Below are 20,664 nucleotides of genomic sequence, written 5' to 3'. Positions count from 1 at the left end.
CAAGCGGGGATCGAACCCGCGCCCGAGCCGAACTTCAGACCGGCAGGCAAGCGCCTTAACCGACTGAGCCACGCCGGTGGCTCCCATCTTCTCATACCCTTCGTTTCTTCCATATCCTCTTCTATTTATTTTACCTCTTCTTTCTTCCCTTTTTGTTCCTCATATTTTCATTTTCCCCGTTCTCCTCATCTTTTTACTTTTTCGTTCTCGCCCTTTTCCCCTCCTTCTCAAATTGTCTTTCTTTTTTCTTATTTCCTTCATCTTATTTTTTTTTTTTCGTATTTTCGTTATTTCCTTGTCTTTCTTCTTGCCTTTTTCTCTCACCTTCATTTCATTTTTACCCCTTTCTTGATCACTTCTCTTTTCTCTTTTCCTCCGTTACCTAATCTTTTTCTTTTTCTGTTCATTTCTTCTTCCTTTGCTCCTCTTCTTCATCTTCTCTTCCTCTGCTCATCTTTTCCTTTTCCTCTCCTCTTCCATATGGTTCAGACTTCACAGAAGTATAACCTCTTCAGTCCCGAATTGATATTTAAAAAAATGAAAAAAAAAGTGTCACAATCATTCCGGGGTTCCAAAAATCCCAAATCAGTCTTCATAGAAAATCAAATTTTGGGGCAATTTTGACTCTTGGTGCCCCCAAATTTTAAATTCTAATTTGTAATTCTGGTATAGAAATGTTACAAAAGTGATACTCTTCCTTTCTCTCAAATTTAATTTTTCAGAACTTTCAAAAGTATCCAATACACTGCAGAAAAAATAAATAAATAAATAAAAGAAAATTATATATAGTATATTCTAGAACAGGACTGAAGAGGATAAGGCATAAGTCATATAGTAACTTAAATCTTGAATATAAAAAAATTTAATAGATATTAGGTCAGTTATTTCCGATATCAACTTCAAAAATTTCGTTACTCATAACCAAATCATCCTCCTAAGAATCTACCACGACTTGTATGTTGCGCCAGACTAGCCAGGTAGTGATGGAATTTGTTGTGGGCAAAGCAGAAGTTTCAGAGGGCTTTTTTCGGGGTATTCCCGTTTTCACCAGCACTCTACACCTCCCCTTCGTTTCATTTATCATCTGCAATAGTAAAAATAAGCCGGGGTGAAGTCTTGGGGTAAGTACGGATTTCCGATGCTGATATAGGAAGGGCTTGGAGCTTCGGGCTCATCAGGTACTTGTCTGAGAATGAAACCTGGCCTACAGGACTGAGGCAGAATGGTTCACCTGTCAGCACCGGATTCACGAATGTCACCTGTCGGACTTGGACATTCATAGCATATATAGAACACAACAATGGGCTAAAGTAATTCTAAGTACGATGAACCGTCCTGGGCCCGGTCCTCGGAAAGCTAATTCAAAGTGGTGGACTCCATTTTATGTTATTTAGACATACTAGACAACCAGTCATCACCGATGACAATAATAACATAGCACTACCACTTATTTATAGTCATAGACTGAATATACTATTTGATTAAATGTTGGCAAGATTTTATTCGTATCTAGGGTTCATGTAATGTAGTTCGTAACAGCTCTTCACAAGCAACGCCCGCTGTGAAGCTTGAATAGTTCAAGGAAAAGAAAGTTGGGTCAACAATGAGACAGACATAATTACAGTGCACCAGTCAGTCAGCCAGACAGATGTTGAGTATAAATAAGCGTTTGGTTTCCAGATGTGCCATTAAAACAGCTGATATTTGATTACTTATCTGTAAAACCTTATGAAATATTCTTGACATCTTATTAATCTCACGGTAATTTGAACATTTTAAACTTAAGCTCTATGGCGTTTGTGTTGTAATTTAGGCCGTAGAGATGACCACAATGATGCAAATTTATTTAACAGTCGAGACAGCTGGTTACACCAACAACAATCAAGACAGCTTCACGAATGTCAAATTTAATGTTGAACTACTGTTATCAAAGAGTATAGTTTGAGATTCTCACAGTGTCCAAGGTGACGAGATATTTTTGGATTCTGCAACGTGTCACGGTTCGGAGCTAGCGTTGTGCGTTAAATGTACTGTGTTCGGTTCAAGTTCGTCGAATATGAAGTTCGATATTCGCCGATGTTCGCCTTGCAGGAGGAGGCCACACCCACCTCTTCATGTTTTAACCGCATTTGGATTTTAGTACAGATCTTGCTATTAGTTTTCATATGAAAAAGACAAGGCTTGTAATGTCTTGGTTATGTTCGAACATTGCAAGACACTATTCGGAGTTACTATCGGCTGTATATCAGCAGAGACGACAAACACTCAACGGATGATAATTAGTTTCTAGATTATATTATAAAATTGAAACATTTTACTTTTGTGTGTGTTTCCTTAATTAAAGAACATTCTAGGACATTTTGTCAGTTTATTTTTTAGATACCCTGCATATTATATTTACATATGAATGGTTTCAATCCAGACGTGACCATCTCAAAATATCGTGCAAATTCATCTTCATATACTCTGTTTTCTTACCTGCTCAAGGCTGAAATTTTATTGTGAGATTAAGTTTGGCAGGATATGGATTTAACCGTTCGTAGTTGAACTTAAGCCCTGAATATCTCAAAACTATTTATGTGCATTAGTCATGTCTGGCTTGAAACCCTTCGTACATATTTTATTCCAAAATGTTTCCCTGAAGTACACCAGCCTAGCAATTTTAAGTGACCATAAACATCTTGAATTCCAGAAAACGAATATAGAGTCTGAAAGTTATAATTATGGAAAGGATAGTACAACATTAATTTTCAGGAAAGCATCTGGAAACATGTCAAAATTAAATGTCGTACGTACATTAAAATAGACTGATATGAATAATAATAATAATAATAATAATAATAATAATAATAATAATAATAATAATAATAATAATAATGTGTAACTTCCTATAATGCAAGTAACAAGCATGAATAAATGTGGGGAAACATTATTGCATAGATAGAAATGAATAAAGATGATTTTAAATATGTTTAGAGAATCTTTGTTGTTGCTAATTGAATACCTGGGTGCAATAAGAACGTTTGGGGTAAAATATGTTGATAAAAAAGAAGTAAACGTTTTGATAATGTCTGAGACTTAGAACAACATATTAATATACTGAAAAATCTAAGGAAATACAAATGTTCAACATTCTGAGGCACCATCACATCAAATTAAACTATTTTAAAAAATATGGACTTTTGAAATAATACAATTAACGCCGTTCTTGCATAGAAGGTATAATGTCCAAACTTTTATGTTGGAACTTTTACATCTTTTTTGTTTACTGGATTATTTGAACATGTTTTACAACTCAGATTCTGATTCAAGTTATGAATTATTACTTCGGTCGATGCTATTTACACATTCCATGTTTAGAACACATCTAAACCAATCAGCATTTTCTGGTTTCAAAAATTTACACAAAAACAACACTTCTGTTCCTTTTCAACAGGATTTACTCCTGGTTTAGGAACATCACTCAAATTAAGGTCTTGGTAACTTTGAAAAGGAGAACTGTGATTCTACTGGTTTATATTTATTGGCTGATATTTTCTTTCCAGTATGTACACCACAATTTCGATATTGTTCAGCAATTATTCCTTTTCCACAATTCTGTATTTCGTTTTACATTTACTTTCAACACAGTCAACACTTTCTTCTTCCGAGGTAATGGTTTGTTCATCAACCCCGGCCATCTTGCTGTACGGAAATATCATATGTACTTCGGTACATCGCAATAATAGGTATATAACGCTGTGCTTGACGTTGTAAGACGAAGATGCAAGAACAGCGTAGCGCATGACTCTCTTTTTATGGATATCCTGCCGTATAGCGGTGAGGTAGTGAATTTTTATGGAGTTGATAGCTCATAGTTTGAAGAATGCAGTGGATGCATTTATACTCCAACCGCTTTTGTTGCACCCAGGTATTTAGGTATAACATTTTTCAACCAAAACCAATTGTTTTTGTTAAGTTACATGAAAATGTTGTTACATTACCCCTATTACCAAAGAATGGCCCCTGATTGCCCAATTGATTGGAGGAATGCCATATCGAATGCTTAAATCAAGGATACATGGTTCTTACGTGCTCCCATTTTTTCCTCATCAGTTTCTTTGGCTTGGTTAATGCAAGTTTCAAAACACACTGTTGAATATACGAGTAAAAATTAGATCTCGGCTTCTATTTCTGTTTATTGCTATAATATCAACTCTGTTGACTGTTTTTTCAGTTCCTTTAAGGATGGAGGTACATCTTTCGCTATTTATAATTTAATTGTTCTACATTTCAACATGTTTTTCCTCAGCATCTATAGGGTTCTTCAGAAATAAAACTTAGCATGCTTAATTAAATTATACACTACTTATATATCACGAATTTGAATGTTTTCGAAAACCTGATAGTTATTTTCTATTACGAAAATTTGTCGGGTATTTTATTCAACTGGAGAGCGTTCATGTGACAATTCAAAAAGTATATTTAATGACACTTTGCATGCTTCTATAGTTCTTCCATGTGAATAACAAACTATAAAATCATTAATGTAGAATGCATAGTTTATTTTAAATAATATATATTGATCATTTTTAAATCTAGCATGAAATGAATATTACTTTTTAAAAATAAAACGAATTCTACATTAAAGATTTTAGAGCATGTTGTTCAGATGGAAAAACTACACATGCATGCATATTTTCATGAAAATAACTTGAGTACTTTTTGAGTTATCAGGTAAACGCTGTCCTGCCGAACAAAATACTCCACAACTTTTTATGATTAAAATGATAACTATTAGATTTCCAAAAACATAAAACATTGTTTAGTGATGTACATTGTCGCCAATAGTACATAAATATACAAACATTATAGAATTCAAAATTTCATCCCACTCTAATGATTGTAAAAAGCACTAGGTTTAATGGGAAACCGCTGATATTGTCAATTATGAGAATAATTTATACTTAATCTATATAAAAATTTTCCCCAACATATTTTACCCATAAATACGTGTTTGAAATATGCTTGTTTGAATATGATGGAACTAAAAGAACTCGGTCTTTTATGTGCATAACACCTTTTCAATGATAATATGACGTAAAATATCTGAGAGTATTTCATAAAAGTACACCCAGGAATGTCTGGAGACTCTCTGGAGTCTCTCAAGAATAATCTTGACTTAAATCGTCAGACACTACATCTCACAACGTGAGCTGAATTTTTTCGCACACGGTAGCTACTTCTTATGACTTTTTATAGATAAGAGCAAGTCTACATAATTTTGGGAGAGGTTGGTGTGAAAATGAAATTTATTATCAGAGGGTGTTGATGGTAAGGAGGTTCAGAATCGTTGATGTACCGTATTTACTGCACTTTTTCTTATAATTTTGAATTAAAAATCCATGGTGCGTGTTATATGCGAGGAAAAATTTGGGGAAAAAATCATAGGTACCTGATATCCCACGTGATAATCACAGCTGGTTTCGGCATCGGACTTTCAAGTAATATTGAAAATGATCGATTGTACGACTTCGAGAGCATTGATATATCGAACGCTTATGAGCAATAATATTATAATGTTTCCAAAAGTGCCCGTTTCTTTTCGCCAGTTATGCATATTGCATTCAGAAACTGTAAACTCTCGTCTGGCGCCCTTATATCCGTGAACTTCTGAAAATTTAATTACTTTTAGCTTGTAATTTGTCGAGTAACTTATATAATTCATTGTGAAGCAACATAATAACCACAGAACACAACTGAAGCAAGCAACACTGCAGGAGAAAACAATCGACACTAATGCTGCTCATAGCACGTTAAAAGTTTATAATAGTATATTATGCAACGAGCCTACTGTATAATGGTACGCGTCTTAATTACCATAATAGGCAAGATGCATAAGACTGTTTTTGTTCGACCATAATTAAATGTCTAAGTTTTGAGTTTTTACAAATATCTTACTATGTTACTTTGCTGATAATAAAATGGTGACCATGAGTGTACTTTTATCGTGTTCTCGACTATTGCTACAGATGGCAGACACGGACCATGAGTGTCTTTTCAGCGTGTTCCTGAGTAGTGCAACAGATGGCAGGCACGGAGCACTTTTGCGTGTACGCCGTATTTATTGATTTCTTTGCAGGACTTTGGTTTGGAGATTTTAACCTCGAAGCAACACACATTAAAACACAGAAAATTAACTCAATTTATTAGAATACTTATTAAAATTGACATGAACAGAATTTATTTTATTTGAAGTACATATTGTGGATTGTGCAGTTTGTGCCTGCCATTTTGGATTGCTCCTTTCAAGGCTTGCGGGTTGTTGCGAATACGATTTTAATCAATATCTCGTATGCTTAGTTGGAAATCGATAGTTATAATAACATAATGAATAGCAGTACTTTAATATATGTCATTAAGATACAGTTACGTCACATGTAATGAGATCACAATCCATTTTTTAATTTTAAAAAGAACCAATCGCAATAAATTAACACGTTTTTAAAATATAAACATGAGAAGTGTATCCAACATTACGATGTTTATTACCACAGGTAGCAATTGAAGATGAAATGCGTACATTATGTGGGGATATTTTCCCCCTACATCTTATTGTAAAAAAATTGGAATGCATTCATTACGCGAGTAAATACTTAGGAGAAAAGGCTGTGTACAGACAGACTTGTATGCATTGCAGGATGCTGAACGTGTGTTTCCGTCAGAATAGTGGTGTATCTGTTGTAGCATAACGCTTCCTGTATTATAATTGTAACGATAGTGTAAAACATGGCTGTGTTATCTAATATTATAGAAAGTGTAGCTTCGTGGTCCATGATAGCACGATTATTGCTATGCCCAACGATGAATTTAAACGCTGTCCCGAGAAGAATTTTTCATCTACCTTACTTACAAATGGCTTTTAAGGAACCCGAAGGTTCGTTGCTGCCCTTATATAAGTCCACCACAAATAAAAATTATCCCTCGAAGATAATTACAATTCATTGCGATTTAATGTCAGTTTTAGTATCGTATCTGAAAATGTGTTTATTATTATTATTATTATTATTATTATTATTATTATTATTATCATCATTATCATCATCACCAGTGGCCTGTAACAGCAAAAGCTGTTTCCTTGTTAGATGATGTTTGTTTAGTCAACTGTCCGAAGAAGGTCTCAAGTTCACAAGTAGGGTTGCCAACCCTCCCGTATTTCCCGGGAGCCTAGATCATATATGTAACAGATATGTCGGGGTTATAGGCTTTGAGGTTAACAACTTTTGTCAGGTTTACTACGCTGCGATCTAGTTGTCACGTCATAATACCCATTTGAATTGCATTAGCGACTGTGCTGCCATCTCGTGTTCGTTTACGGCGGACGGGTGGCGATCCTGGCGGTTGTTCTCTTCAAAGTGCTGCCGATTTTAACGTAGCGAGTAGTTATCTGTTACATATATGATCTAGGCCGGGATCTCCCGTGTTTGCCCCTAATTTATAACAGTCTCCCCGCATCCGTATTATTCTTCTATTCGAACATTTGTCTCCCTTACTTGTGCATAATGTAAAAATGTTTATTCCAAACATTTGATTTTGCCGTGAATGATGATTGATTATATGATGAATTTTGTTGTTCAAGAAATGCATTAAAATGTGCAGTCTTTATAGAAAGTAATAGGCTACTTGCCAGAAATGGGCTTTAGTGCTTATCTGTCTAAAATAAAATCGCGTTAATGTTATAAATTCGGAAAAACTGGCTAATTTTGTTCTAAGCGTAAAGTTTTTTTTAGTAACTGAACCAAATAATTTACCTATTTTCTATGTGAAATTTTGTCGATTCCTTGGTCTCTTGTATTTTCTTCAAAAAATGTTGGCAACTCTACTCACAAGTGATACCAACAAGATATCACTTATGAGGCAACTAGGCCAGGATATACCTACTGCACATATTACACTAATCAGACTTGAAATGCATACAAACAATTTATCTTCCTCTGACACATCGTCAAATGAGGAGCAGGCCCAGTTAAAAAATGTTAACATTAGACATGACATGTAATAATAGAGATTTCTTTAAATTCCCTGTCACTTTTTTATCATGGGGAACATTGCAATAACAATGGGAGTCCTTTATACATACATACATACATTCATTCATTCATTCATTCATACATAGTGTTTTGCCCAAGGTCAGGCTTTCACTGCAAACCCAGCTTCTCCATTCTTTTATATTTTCTGCCTTCCTCTTTGTCTCCTCATATGATCCACATATCTTAATGTCGTCTATCATCTGATATCTTCTTCTGCCCCGAACTCTTCTCCCGTTCACCATTCCTTCCAATACATCCATCAGTAGGCAGTTTCTTCTCAGCCAGTGACCCAACCAATTTCTTTTTCTCTTCCTGATCACTTTCAGCATTATTTTTTCTTCACCCAGTCTTTCCAACACAGTTTCGTTTTTATCTGTCTGTCCATTTCACACGGTCAATTCTTCTTCATATCGACATTTCAAATCCTTTTAGGCGTTTCTCTCACTTCGTCGTAATGTCCATGTTTCTGTCCAAACAATGCCACACAAAGCACTTCACTAGTCTCTTCCTTAGTTCTTTTTCCAGAGGTCCGCAGAAGATGCTTCTTTTTCTATTAAAAGCTTCCTTGGTCATTGCTATCCTCCTTTTAACTTCTTGGCAGGAGCTCGTGTTACTGCTTATAGTACACTCGAAGTATTTGAAGTTGTCCACTTCCTCTACTGCCTTTATACGTTGATATGAAATCATTCAGTTTAAAATCAGTTGTCCTCAGAGCTGTTAAGAGTTTATATGACTGTTTGCTTCCCATTGTCCTCCAAGTCGAGAAAAAAAAATTAATGAAATAGTTTCTGAATGTTACTTCATGTATACCCTGAAACTCTACAGTATGTCTCAACACAATTGGAACTACAGCTTCTCTAGTGTTCTGAAAATATACGTCCGGAGTTTAGTTACGTTATTTTATTATACGCATCTCAGATACAATACATTTGATAAGAGCTTTCACGCTGTACCTGATAGATGAATTTATTATTTTAATAGAGTCTCATCAAAAAATCCTGTCGCAAGTTTTGTTTTTGTGAGTGAATTACCGGCACTTCAATTTTCAAATGATTCATTTTATTTCATGCTTCATAGGCAGATCCACTTCTCATGTTTTTTTATGTCGTGGACCTCTTCCACACGTTATGAAGTCTGATAACGGTTATCAAATCTTTAAAATAGTTTGTCGCAGAATGTTCAAGATATAGCAATTAACTGGATGTACTATGTTATGTTAACACGCTTGCACGCATCACACATGCTACAGTAGAGAAACCAACTCTTTTTTTTTCCAAAATAACATTATTAAAATGTTCTTAAATTGCTGCGTTTTAAGAACATTTTCTTCTGTATAGATAATAACGGCCTTTTCCATAATTAGCATTGGCATGGCTGCATTACCTTAAATTGATTATAACTTTACAAAAAAGTTTAAGTTCAAAAAGAAGGTATAACTAAATCTAAAATTATTTATAAACTAGCCTTACCCGTGCGCTCCGCTGCACCCATTAGAAATAAATATAAAGTAATTACATATTAAAATAGGACATTTGATCCAGGGAACATTCGTGTTTGATAGAAGGATAAATAGTTTATTATGTTACTTAATTTAAATTGTATTAAAAATTAAAATGCGATCATTTTGATCCAGTCATAAAAATTATTTTAATTTAAATTTAAATTTATACAGGAAAGGAATGCCTATCAAGTTTTCTGTGCATAAGAAGCTATTTTAATCTTACCTGTCCTCGATTCATTCTGAAGTTACTGTAATAACATTATAGCATTATGTCCATCTAGAGAAACTACACTTTCCAACTATATAAATCGGTTAATTTAGTTTCCGACATTACTTCATACAAACACAGAAACATTCTCTGTAGGCTATGTTTCATAGCTTTCAATTGTTGTTGTCCAAGGCCCCTTATAGACGAAGTCATTTGTTATTTCATTACACTGCCTTAGATGGCGTTGTTATTGTAAATTTTGAAACTCATTTATCTCATTAAATATCAATCCTATCAAAATTTTGCATGGAATAAAGCTTATCGGAAATTATTTTTAAAGAAACTTTTGTTATGTAATATTTTTCATGAAAATTAATAATAAGGGAGGTATTTCGATTTATTTAATTCAGGCCCCCTTATAACCCCCGTTTTAAATAAAATATTTTGAATGCCATATAGCCTAAATTCTAAGTTACAACGAACTTAATTTATATTCCAATTTTCATATAAATCGGTTCAGCCAATATCGCGTGAAAAGGTAACAAACATCCAGACAGACAGACAGACAGACAGACATACAAACAAAAATTTCAAAAAAGCTATTTTCGGTTTCAGGGCAGTTAATTATATATGTTAGGACCAATTATTTTTGTATCATCGAAAATTACCAGAAAAATTTCGGCTACAGATTTATTATTAGTATAGATAACATACTATTCTATGTGGTCTTTATAATGAAACGTACCACACAAAATACAATGGGATAAAGAAACAACACAAGTGTTTTGTTTTTATCAAGGAGACAGAATTCAAAGATACTTCTGTGTGGCTGGTTGGCTGCACTGTTATAATTATTTGCATAGGTCCGCAGGGACATTATTCGATTATTGATATAAAATAGACTGACGAACAGAGTCCGGGGGGGATACCCCCGGACTCTGCCACTGAACGAATCTGCTAGCCATCTAGTGGTGATATCTGGAACTGTGTGCTTGTAATTCTCGAGTTCAGCACCAGGTTCGCTGATTCCAGAAAAAAAAAGACATGACTAACGCGTTGCCAACATGGAGTTACTAAATATCCGTGCAACATATTCAACGTCTGACATTAAATACAGCGACTGTATTATAGGCCAATATACAGGAACTCTAATATTGAATATCATGCGATGAGAATAAAATTGTGTTGTCGATGTTGAGAAATTTGAATTGAATTTTTGATAGGTCGTATTTCGTAATCATGTTAATATATGCACTTTAATAAATATAAGTGTACTTCTGTACTAATTTCCATTAACATTCTTTTGTCATGCCTCATTCCGTATGATATTCTATTCACAAACAAATGAACGTCAAGAATACAATTGATTACGTGCATTATTCTACATTAAGTATTTCAATTTGTAATAATTACTAGCAATATTTTGACAATGTAATACACCAGTAGACGAAAAATCTGTAATCAATTATGAACACTATAAATTGGAGAAATTTAAATGCACACATGCAACTTTATTAATTTCCCGAGTATTCATCAATAATATGCTTTATTAATAAGTTATCAAGATGTAGGGCAAATGTATTCCTAACGTACGAGCATATTATATTTTCACAAACCAACATTAATATTTTTTTGTAAGATATTGTACAAATGTAGCCTATTTCCAAATAGCAAGGTTCTTCTCAGATATTTCGAGCTTATGGCTAGTAAACATAATAATTATTGTATTCTCTTTTCCTATTTTATAATAGCCAAGAAAATTAGAATTTCTAGGCAATGGTGAGAGAAAATATAAATGTAAGATTCTAAGTCATTTTTCTGAAAATGTATAGTATGTGCCAGAAAGGGTAATTATCTGTAGGCCTAAATATCTAAGTCGGTCTGGTTGACACAGTTGGTACAGCGCTGGCCTTCTATGCCCGAGGTTGCGGGTTCAATCTCGGTCCAGGTCGATGGCATTTAAGTGTCCTTAAAATGCGACAGGGTCATGTCAGTATATTTATTGTCATGTAAAAGAACTACGGTACAAAATTCCGTCACACCGGCGACGCTGGTATAACTCGGCAGTTGCGAGCGCCGTTAAATGAAACATAACATTTAAAAAAATAACTAAACATTTATACGTTACTTACTTACTTACCATGGCTTTTAAGGAACCCGAAGCTTCATTGCTGCCCTCACATAAGCCCGCCATCGGTCTCTATCCTGTGCAAGATTAATCCAGTCTCTATCATCATATCCCACCTCCCTCAAATCCATTTTAATATTATCCTCCCATCTACGTCTCGGCCTCCCCAAAGGCACATTTATACGTTACGATTCATTATGTTTCAGTGAAGCTAAGTATGTAATAGAATAGTTTTATTCTGCAAAACAAAAGCTTCTTGAAAATTATGTTTCAAGGTATAACCCCATAATTCTGTGCCATAATGTTACATATAAATAGATTATTGTTGTTTAGTCAACTGTCCGAAAACAGATTTGGACCTCATAAGTGACACCAATAAGCCATCACTCATGAGGCAACTAACCCACGAGATAATGAGGTAGGATGGCCAGTTCCTTTCTCCTTCCATTAGATACATCGCTGCCTGGTAGAGAATAGATTATTACAAATACATCATTGTAGCTGTGTTTTAATCGGTTAGCATACATTCTGGCTAGAGCTTAATTAATTAGTGGTTTGTATGTAGTGTTTGAAATAGTGATAATATATTAGTGCGTCTGCGTAGTGTTTAAAATAGTGATAATATTCGTACGTATAGGTCATTCGTTATTTCGAAAAACCTACCTGCGCATCAGGGGAAGAAGAAATTGGACTGATAAGCTTCTCTCCCTCGTTACGCTTCCACTTGCAGCTAGCTAGCTCATCATAAGGCTCTTGTTCTAAGCTACAGCGCACGCATGCATTTGGTTTCACGAGATAACGAATGACCGATAGTAAAATTATTAATATAATATTATGAATAGGGTAGATTCTCTTCTGAAATCTCTGTTCTTTTCATCAGGTTTAGAAGAAAAATTGAAAGTGAAAAGACTTGGAGCGCACAAACTTAGAGATTTTTAGTTTCACCAAAATTGCAAGAATCAGAACTGAACACTTGCGTTATCTTGATTTCCTTCACTCCCGGTCGGGGCAAGTTACCTGGTTGAGGTTTTTTCCGGGGTTTTCCCTCAACCCAATACGAGCAAATGCTGGGTAACTTTCGGTCTGGGCCCCGGACTCATTTCACCGGCATCATCACCTTCATTTCATTCAGACGCTAAATAACCTAGATGTTGTTACAGCGTCGTAAAATAACCCAATAAAATAAAAATAAAAAGATTTCTTCACAAAGTAAATTATGAATTATTTATTTCATTGTTAGCAAGAATTATAATCAAGCATGCTTAACTACTGATACTGCCAATAAAATGTAATGACAAGGTTTAATATTGCCCCCGTGGTCTGTTGGTCAGCATGCTGGCTTCTAGATCAGGAGGTCCCGGGTTCGATTCCCGGCCTCGGCTCTTCAAGAAAAATTCCTTGGGTGTCTAGAGTCTGGAAATTTGCATGAATGTGAGTGTGATTGTGAGTGTGCCGGGTTAATATTGATTAACCAATCATTACAAATATAAAAATACATCAGGACTGTCGCTGGGCAGTAACCTGAACACATGTTTTAGCGTCACATTGTTGACAAGTAACTCCATCTGTTAGCACAACCATAAAGCATCTAATAGATGCTATAGAGTTACCAACAACGAAAAAAAAAAAAAGGTTTAACATGCGAGAATATATTGTATCAGCAGAAACAAGAATAATAATAATAATAATAATAATAATAATAATAATAATAACAATAATAATAATAATAATAATAATAATAATAATAATAATCACAACATCGAGATTTCCGCTAGAGCTGCTGTCTGCACAGTTGGCAGCCCTGGCACCCAGTGGGCCCCCCGAATAATACGCATTTGTTCTTTTTCAAGCCTGAAACCGGAGAGCGTCCCAGAGACTCTGGAGAGAAGGTAGGCGCCGCCGTACCTGTGTGTGTAGTGTTGCACCGCACGTTAGTGTTGTCATGTTGGTATCTCTTGCCCACTCACTCTCACTCTCACTTTCACTTGTCTGTGCAAGCACTTCCCTGTCCTCACTCAGTCGTGGGTTCGAGGCCTAAGGAGCACTCAACCCTATTAAAGTTTCACCAATTTCATTATACAGTTGAATGATTTTAACCTTTAACACTCTGGCGAATGTCTCCTTTCCTAATTTTGTTTAGAGTAGGTGAACTACCAAGGGCATGTGTATTTGTCTCTTGTATCGTGTTGTCTCAGGCGGTGTTTGGTGTAGTGTTGACTCACGTCGCCGAAGTCCCGCCTTGTGTTAGTCTAGTGTCAGTAACGGAATGCATCAGTAGAAATGAAACTTTACTTAATTCTGTTTTATGCGATAATAGTCTGTAGTTTTCTGTAGTCACGCAGTTTTCAGTATAACTTTTAAGGAGACTTGCATGTGCACGCATGGAAGAAACCATTGTAGATTTGCTAATATTTAAACTACAAGTGTAGAAAAAAGTAGCTGCCATTCATCCGTCCACCCATCCATAGTTTGTAGTCTTCACTACAAACCAGTGTTCTCTAATCTTTCCTATTTTCTACCTTCGTCTCCGCATACGATCCATATACTGTACGAGTATTTTAATGTTGTATATTATTTGATTTCTTCTTCCCCGAACTCTTCTCCCGTTCACCATTCCTTACAGGGCATCCTTCAGTAGGCAGTTTCTTTTTAGCCAATGAGCAAACCAATTCCTGGTTCCCTTCGTTATCAGTTTCAGCATTATTCTTTCTTCGCCCACTCTTTCTAGCACAGCTTCATTTCTTTGTCTATCCACGTCATACACTCCATTCTTCTCCATATCCACATTTCAAATGTTCCCAGTTTTTCTTTTCACTTCGTCGTATTGTCCATGTTTCTGTCCATACAGTGACACAAAACACTTCACTGGTCTCGTATTTAATTCTTTTCTAGAGGTCCGAAGAAGATACTCCTTCTTCTATTAAAAGCTTCCTTTGCCATTGCTATCCTCCTTTTGACTTCCTGGCAGCAGCTCATGTTACTGCTTATAATACACCCCAAGTATTTGAAGCTGTCCACTTGCTCTACTGCCTCATTTCGAACTCTTACGTTTACCTTCTTTATTTTTCTTCCGATAACCATGGTCTTCGTCTTGTTTGCATTTATCTTCATGCTAGTAGCTCACTACTGTCATTTAGCTCCAATAGCATATCCCTTAGTATCATGTGTTCTTCTGCTAACACCATATCATCAGCAAGTCTTATGCATTTATTCTTCTTCCTCCTACTATCACCCCTCCAGTGTTCTGATTACTAAACCTTCCAGGCAGGTGTTGAACAGGGTAGTAATAAAGGACGTCTCTTTACTCCTCTCCCTATTCCACTTCCCTCTGCTGCCATAATTTTATGTAATTTTTACGGCGTTATAATGGATCGTTTTAGGGATCTTTTAAGAGATCAGACATAACTTTTAGGTACATAGTTTTTTTCTGTGCTAATTATTACATACTTTATGAAAAAAATATTCTTAAATTTACATATGGTGCACACATCTAACAAAAATAAAAACATTATGTTGGAAAGCTGAAATTTTGTGTAGTATTTCCTTCAGAGATTGTTATGTTTAATTTGGAGTTAGTTAAACAAATATTTGATTGCAGCGGAAATTTCTTTGAGTTTTACAGCGGATTAATGGACAAGGAATTATGGTGCATTTGTGATTAGGATAAACAATAAATGAAACAAAATAGATTGTGGGACTGTGACTTAATGTTCAAGCAATGTGTTGGAACAGAAATCAACAAAGCAAAAGAGCAAGAATGTGTATCATCTAATAATCAAGTTGAACTACTCAGCAGAAAATGAAGATCCCGTCTTCTCAAATCATTGTCATTTAAAACTTGTTCAGTCACGTTATTGTAAATATTCACGAAAATAATTTTTAGAATGTTAGATTAAATAGTTAAAAAAAAAAGAGAGAATAGTTACTAAAATATAATTACAGTTATTTCCACAGTTTCATTTATTGTTGTTTTGGATAAGTACATAAATAGTAGGCAAAAAATAGCTTTATTAAAAAACACACCGTGCCCACAAATTATTGGGTTTTGTAATATTATACAGGGTGATTCATTATTACGTGTAAATACTTTGTGTGTGTAATGTAGAGATGAAACTAAGACTAAAACGTTCTATACAACTTTTTCTCAAAACCTTTAATTCCAGAGTTAGCGCCATTTTGCGTGGAACTTGCCCTCCAAAACAAAGAAAGGATAACACACCAAATGTAAACTAATTATCACTTTCGTACAGTGCATTTGGACTTCAGTACAAAAACAACCAAAGTCATAAACCCATATCCTCGGCAGTCCACTTATGCACGGTTTGTGAACTAAAACCAAACACAGTAAAGAATGTAAAGCAATTTCTTCTAGACTTTACACATTTGGACAATTATTAGTGTAATGCATGTTCAAAGTGCTGTCCCTCAACTTGAAGACACACCTGTGCTCGCCGTCTTAGTGATCTCTGAGCGTTACACAGCCCGTTCAACTCATTACGAACAATTTCACACGCATGTTCAATGTAGTACTTAGTACGTCTACGTTAGGTACAGCAGAGGCATGCACTAACGACTTCAGGCCGCCCCAAAGGTAGAAGTCCAGAGGGTTCATGTCCGGTGATCTGGCTGGCCAAGGAGTTGGCCCTGCGCGGCCGATCTGGATACGCAGCATGCATTGAGATACGCCCTTACGTTGCGGCAGTAATGCACAGGAACACCATCGTGCATAAACCATAAGTTCACTAGCGTTGCAAGAGGGATATCATGTAGCAGACCATGTAATTCACGTTCCAAGGATGCGCGGTAGATTTCCCCATTCAACCGCGGAGGTAAAACTCGAGGTCCGAGTAACTGATTCCCCACAATACCACACCAAATGTGTGGGAGAACAGTAATACCTATGCAGTTACTGCGATATAGGTGCCATCTACTGGAACTCTGGAATTAAAAGTTTTGAGAAAAAGTTGTATAGAACGTTTCAATGTTAGTTTCACCTCTACAATACACACACAAAATATTTACACGTAATAATGAATCATCCTGTATTTAAACTAATATTGAACAGATCCGGTGAACGGTGTGGCCATGTGCAGAAGGTGTTGACTGGCTCTCCGCACTAATTTCTGAGGGCTCCGCATGAAACTTCCATGCAATCTATCGACCGTCTCTTCAGTAACACTTGGCGTCTCTTTCCTTGATGACAGATGTATCCTCTGTCCCGAAACTGTTCGTACCACCATCAGCAAGACGACACTTGAGGACCAGGACGTCCAATTGCTGTTGAAACACGCGGCGAGCCGGCATCGCGAATATTCTAGCATACACCAGCTATAGTTGGTAGAAGAGCCATTTTCTCCAACAATGATATACACGTTATGTTTTTCGCTAAATGGCAAATGAATCTCAGATGGTACTACAAAACTTGAAATACGTATCCCTATTTCAAATGGTGGTAATATCATGTCTGTCTATTCAAATTTAGTGAAAATATAATACTGTATATTCATTCATTCATTCATTCATTCATTCATTCAGAGTCTTCTGCCCAATGGCAGGTCTTTCACTGCAAACTCAGCATTCTTCAATCTTTCCTATTTTTGCCTTCCTTTAGTCTCCGCATATGATCCATAAGTCGTGTATCATCTGATATTTTCTTCTCTCCCGAAGTCTTCTCCCGTTCACCATTCCTTCCAGTGCATCCTTGAGTAGGCAGTTTCTTCTCGGCCAGTGGCCCAACTAATTCCTTTTTCTCTTCCTGATATGTTTGCAATTTTTCTTGGGAAAGATAAGTGCGGTAGCTTCCCATTGCTTTCCGCACACCACTCTCTCTTTCGCATCTTAAAATATCCCAGGGAGCCCCAGCGTGGAGGTGAGGAGAGTGGATTTGACTAATTAGGCCCTCCGGACTTCACCGAAATTCACCACAAGAGTTAAACATCAGTTCTATCATTGTTTTCTACCCAGACAGAGACCGGGAAATCCCAATTAGCCTTTGCCCCTCATATTATATAATCGTGTAGTAATTTGTGGACGTAGTATATCTATCAGTTTGACAAATATTACGAGACATGGAGTTCATAACATAGTAGTTTGGACCACAAGTTTATCGACACTTTATTAACTGTTTGGGGCGCAATCTTATGGTAAATGTGGCTACTACGAAAAGAACTGCCTACAATTATAGCGAACTTACAAATGGCTTTTAGAGAACCCCGAAGTTCATTACCGCCCTCACATAAGCCCACCATCGGTCCCTATCCTGAACAAGATTAATCTAGTCCCTAGCATCATCTCTCACGTCCACACCTGTGGAGTAACGGTTAGTGAGTCTGGCCGCGAAACCAGGTGGCCCGTGTTCGATTCCCGGTCGGGGCAAGTTACCTGGTTGAGGTTTTTTTCTGGGATTTTCCCTCAACCTAATATGAGCAAATGCTGGGTAACTTTCGGTACTGGACCGCGGACTCATTTCACCGGCATTATCACCTTCATCTCATTCAGACCTAAATAACCTAAGATGTTGATAAAGCGTCGTAAAATAACCTACTAAAAATCATATCTCACATCCCTCAAATCAATTTTAATATTTTCCTTCCATCTACGTCTCGACCTCCCCAAAAGACTTTTTCCCTCATCGCATTTATCCAAACCTCACACTGAGTTCGGTGAAGTCTCGAATGTGTTCATTGATGACGTGTGGGTTTTCGGATTCCCATAATTTTACAAGAATGGACACATTTATCATATTTGTACCTTATCTAACTCACTTCACTGCAACAAGCAACAATACACAACGCCTCTTTCAATTTGCGTTAGCTTAGTTCCTGCATTTTTCCTCTAAGGAAAGCGCTATGAAGTCATATCATCATGTTACTACACATGAACTCCTGTATCTCAGACGATTTCTCGTATAATAGGCTACGACTACTAACACCATTGTGACGTGTACAAACATCAAACGAAACGTCCATACTTGTGGAGTAACGGTTATCGCGTCTGGCCGCGAAACTAGGTGGCCCGGGTTCGATTTATGGTCGGGACAAGTTACCTAGCTTGAGTTTTTTCCGGGGTTTTCCCTCAACTCAATATGAGCAAATGCTGGATAACTTTCGGTGCTGGACCCCGTACTTATTTCACCGACATTATCACCTTCATATCATTCAGACGCTAAATAACCTAAGATGTTGATAAAGTGTCGTAAAATAACCCACTAAAACAAAAAATCAAACGAAACCCCACCATTCATTTGAGGAGACTCGTTGGAAAATATAGCCTTATAGTTTAATTAAAGTAAGAAGAAAAAGAAGGAGAAGAAGAAGAAGAAGAAGAAGAAGAAGAAAAATTTGAAGAACTACGGCAGAGTAGCTCAGTTGGCAGCGCAAACGGCTACGAACAGAAAGATTGCAGATTCAACCCCGGATGATTGCGGGATTTACCCTCTTGCCAGACTTTCAGAACGGCTCAGGGTTCAATCCCTCCTGTGAAGCGAGTAAGTACCGTATCTTTTTCGAGGGCGAAAGGCGACTTAAATTTGGTGCTGACAGAATTTTAGTGCCGAAGTCTTGAAGACACGGTGTTGCTTCTGTGTATTCTCCATGCCCCTTCATATTTCCTAAAGGTGACATTTTTACTTACCATGAAGAACAGCCTACTTTTAAACTGGCATGCCTTTCTTACACTCGTTTAAAAGTAAACAGAGATTTCGTTATCCTAAGAAGAACGGTTGTTATTCAAAGTTATAGATTGTTATTGTAAATTAGGGTTATTTTCGTGCTTCACGAGAGGAACCAAAAAATTTGAAAGGAGAGATGTACCTCCTGGGAGGACACTCTTGTTGAAATTGGTGCTGAACTAGGGAACTCGTCAGATTTTTTTTTTCGCGTGCTCACACAGCAGAAGAATAGTGGAAATTACAAAGATTTCCCTGCAAGAACTTATGAGGGTCAATGACGACTTCTTAAACGATGCCAAGAATATCTACGTGTGAACGAGCAGCATTTACAACAGCTGTTCTGATCAAGGTTAATGTCTATATCAGGATTATTTAGGTTCCACTTTTTACTCGTATTAGTGATAATGTTAATTTACATATAGGCCTAACGATTGGGCGCCGCAAATTAACAGTAATGTGTGCTGATAAGTGAGAATGGATTCACCCGAGGGCAAACACCGAACCTTCGATAGCACTTTAGTTAATCCGGCTGTATTTACATAATACATGGCCTACATATCTCTCTTGACGATATAATAGGAGAAGTACAGTTGTTTGTAGACATTTTAAGTCATATAGTGAAATATGATATGTTGCTACGTAGTCAGCGATCTATGGAGTGGGAAGTAAAAGGAACTGGCCATCCTACCCTATTATCTCTTGGCTTAGCTGTCTCACGAGTGACGCCTTATTGGTGTCACTTATGAGGTTCCAACTTGCCTTCGGACAGTTGAGTAAACAACAATAATAGCCTAGATAAACATACATTGCAGCACATTCATATATAGTATACATCGAACACACAATATGCACACACTCATACATACATGCATGCATACATACATACATACAATCGGCCTCGGTAGCGTAGTCGGTATAGCGCTGGCCTTTTGTGCTCGAGATTGTGGGTTCGATCCCGGCCCAGGTCGAGGGCATTTAAGTGGCATGTAAAAGAACTCCTGCGGGACAAAATTTCGGCGCACCGGCGATGCTGATATAACCTCTACAGTTAGGAGCGTCGTTAAATAAACCATAAATTAATTTACATAC

General features: G+C 36.6%; 1 protein-coding gene across 8 annotated transcripts in view; it reads left to right on the top strand.

The window, feature by feature from the left end:
• Nucleotides 1-20,664, top strand: part of LOC138710978 (NAD kinase-like) — a 242,643-nt gene that overhangs the window by 77,947 nt on the left and 144,032 nt on the right. For 5 of the 8 annotated variants that reach the window (XM_069842229.1, XM_069842218.1, XM_069842216.1 and 2 more), the window contains exon 3: nucleotides 13,757-13,795. The exons of the other annotated variants lie outside the window; for them this stretch is intronic. In XM_069842229.1, coding sequence (XP_069698330.1) covers nucleotides 13,757-13,795 — 39 coding nt within the window. The remainder of the gene's footprint in view (nucleotides 1-13,756; nucleotides 13,796-20,664) is intronic. 8 annotated transcript variants of the gene reach the window in all.

The sequence above is a fragment of the Periplaneta americana genome, chromosome 12, assembly GCF_040183065.1.
Source record: "Periplaneta americana isolate PAMFEO1 chromosome 12, P.americana_PAMFEO1_priV1, whole genome shotgun sequence".
Lineage (NCBI taxonomy): Eukaryota > Metazoa > Arthropoda > Insecta > Blattodea > Blattidae > Periplaneta > Periplaneta americana.
This window is presented reverse-complemented; position numbering and strand designations above follow the sequence as displayed.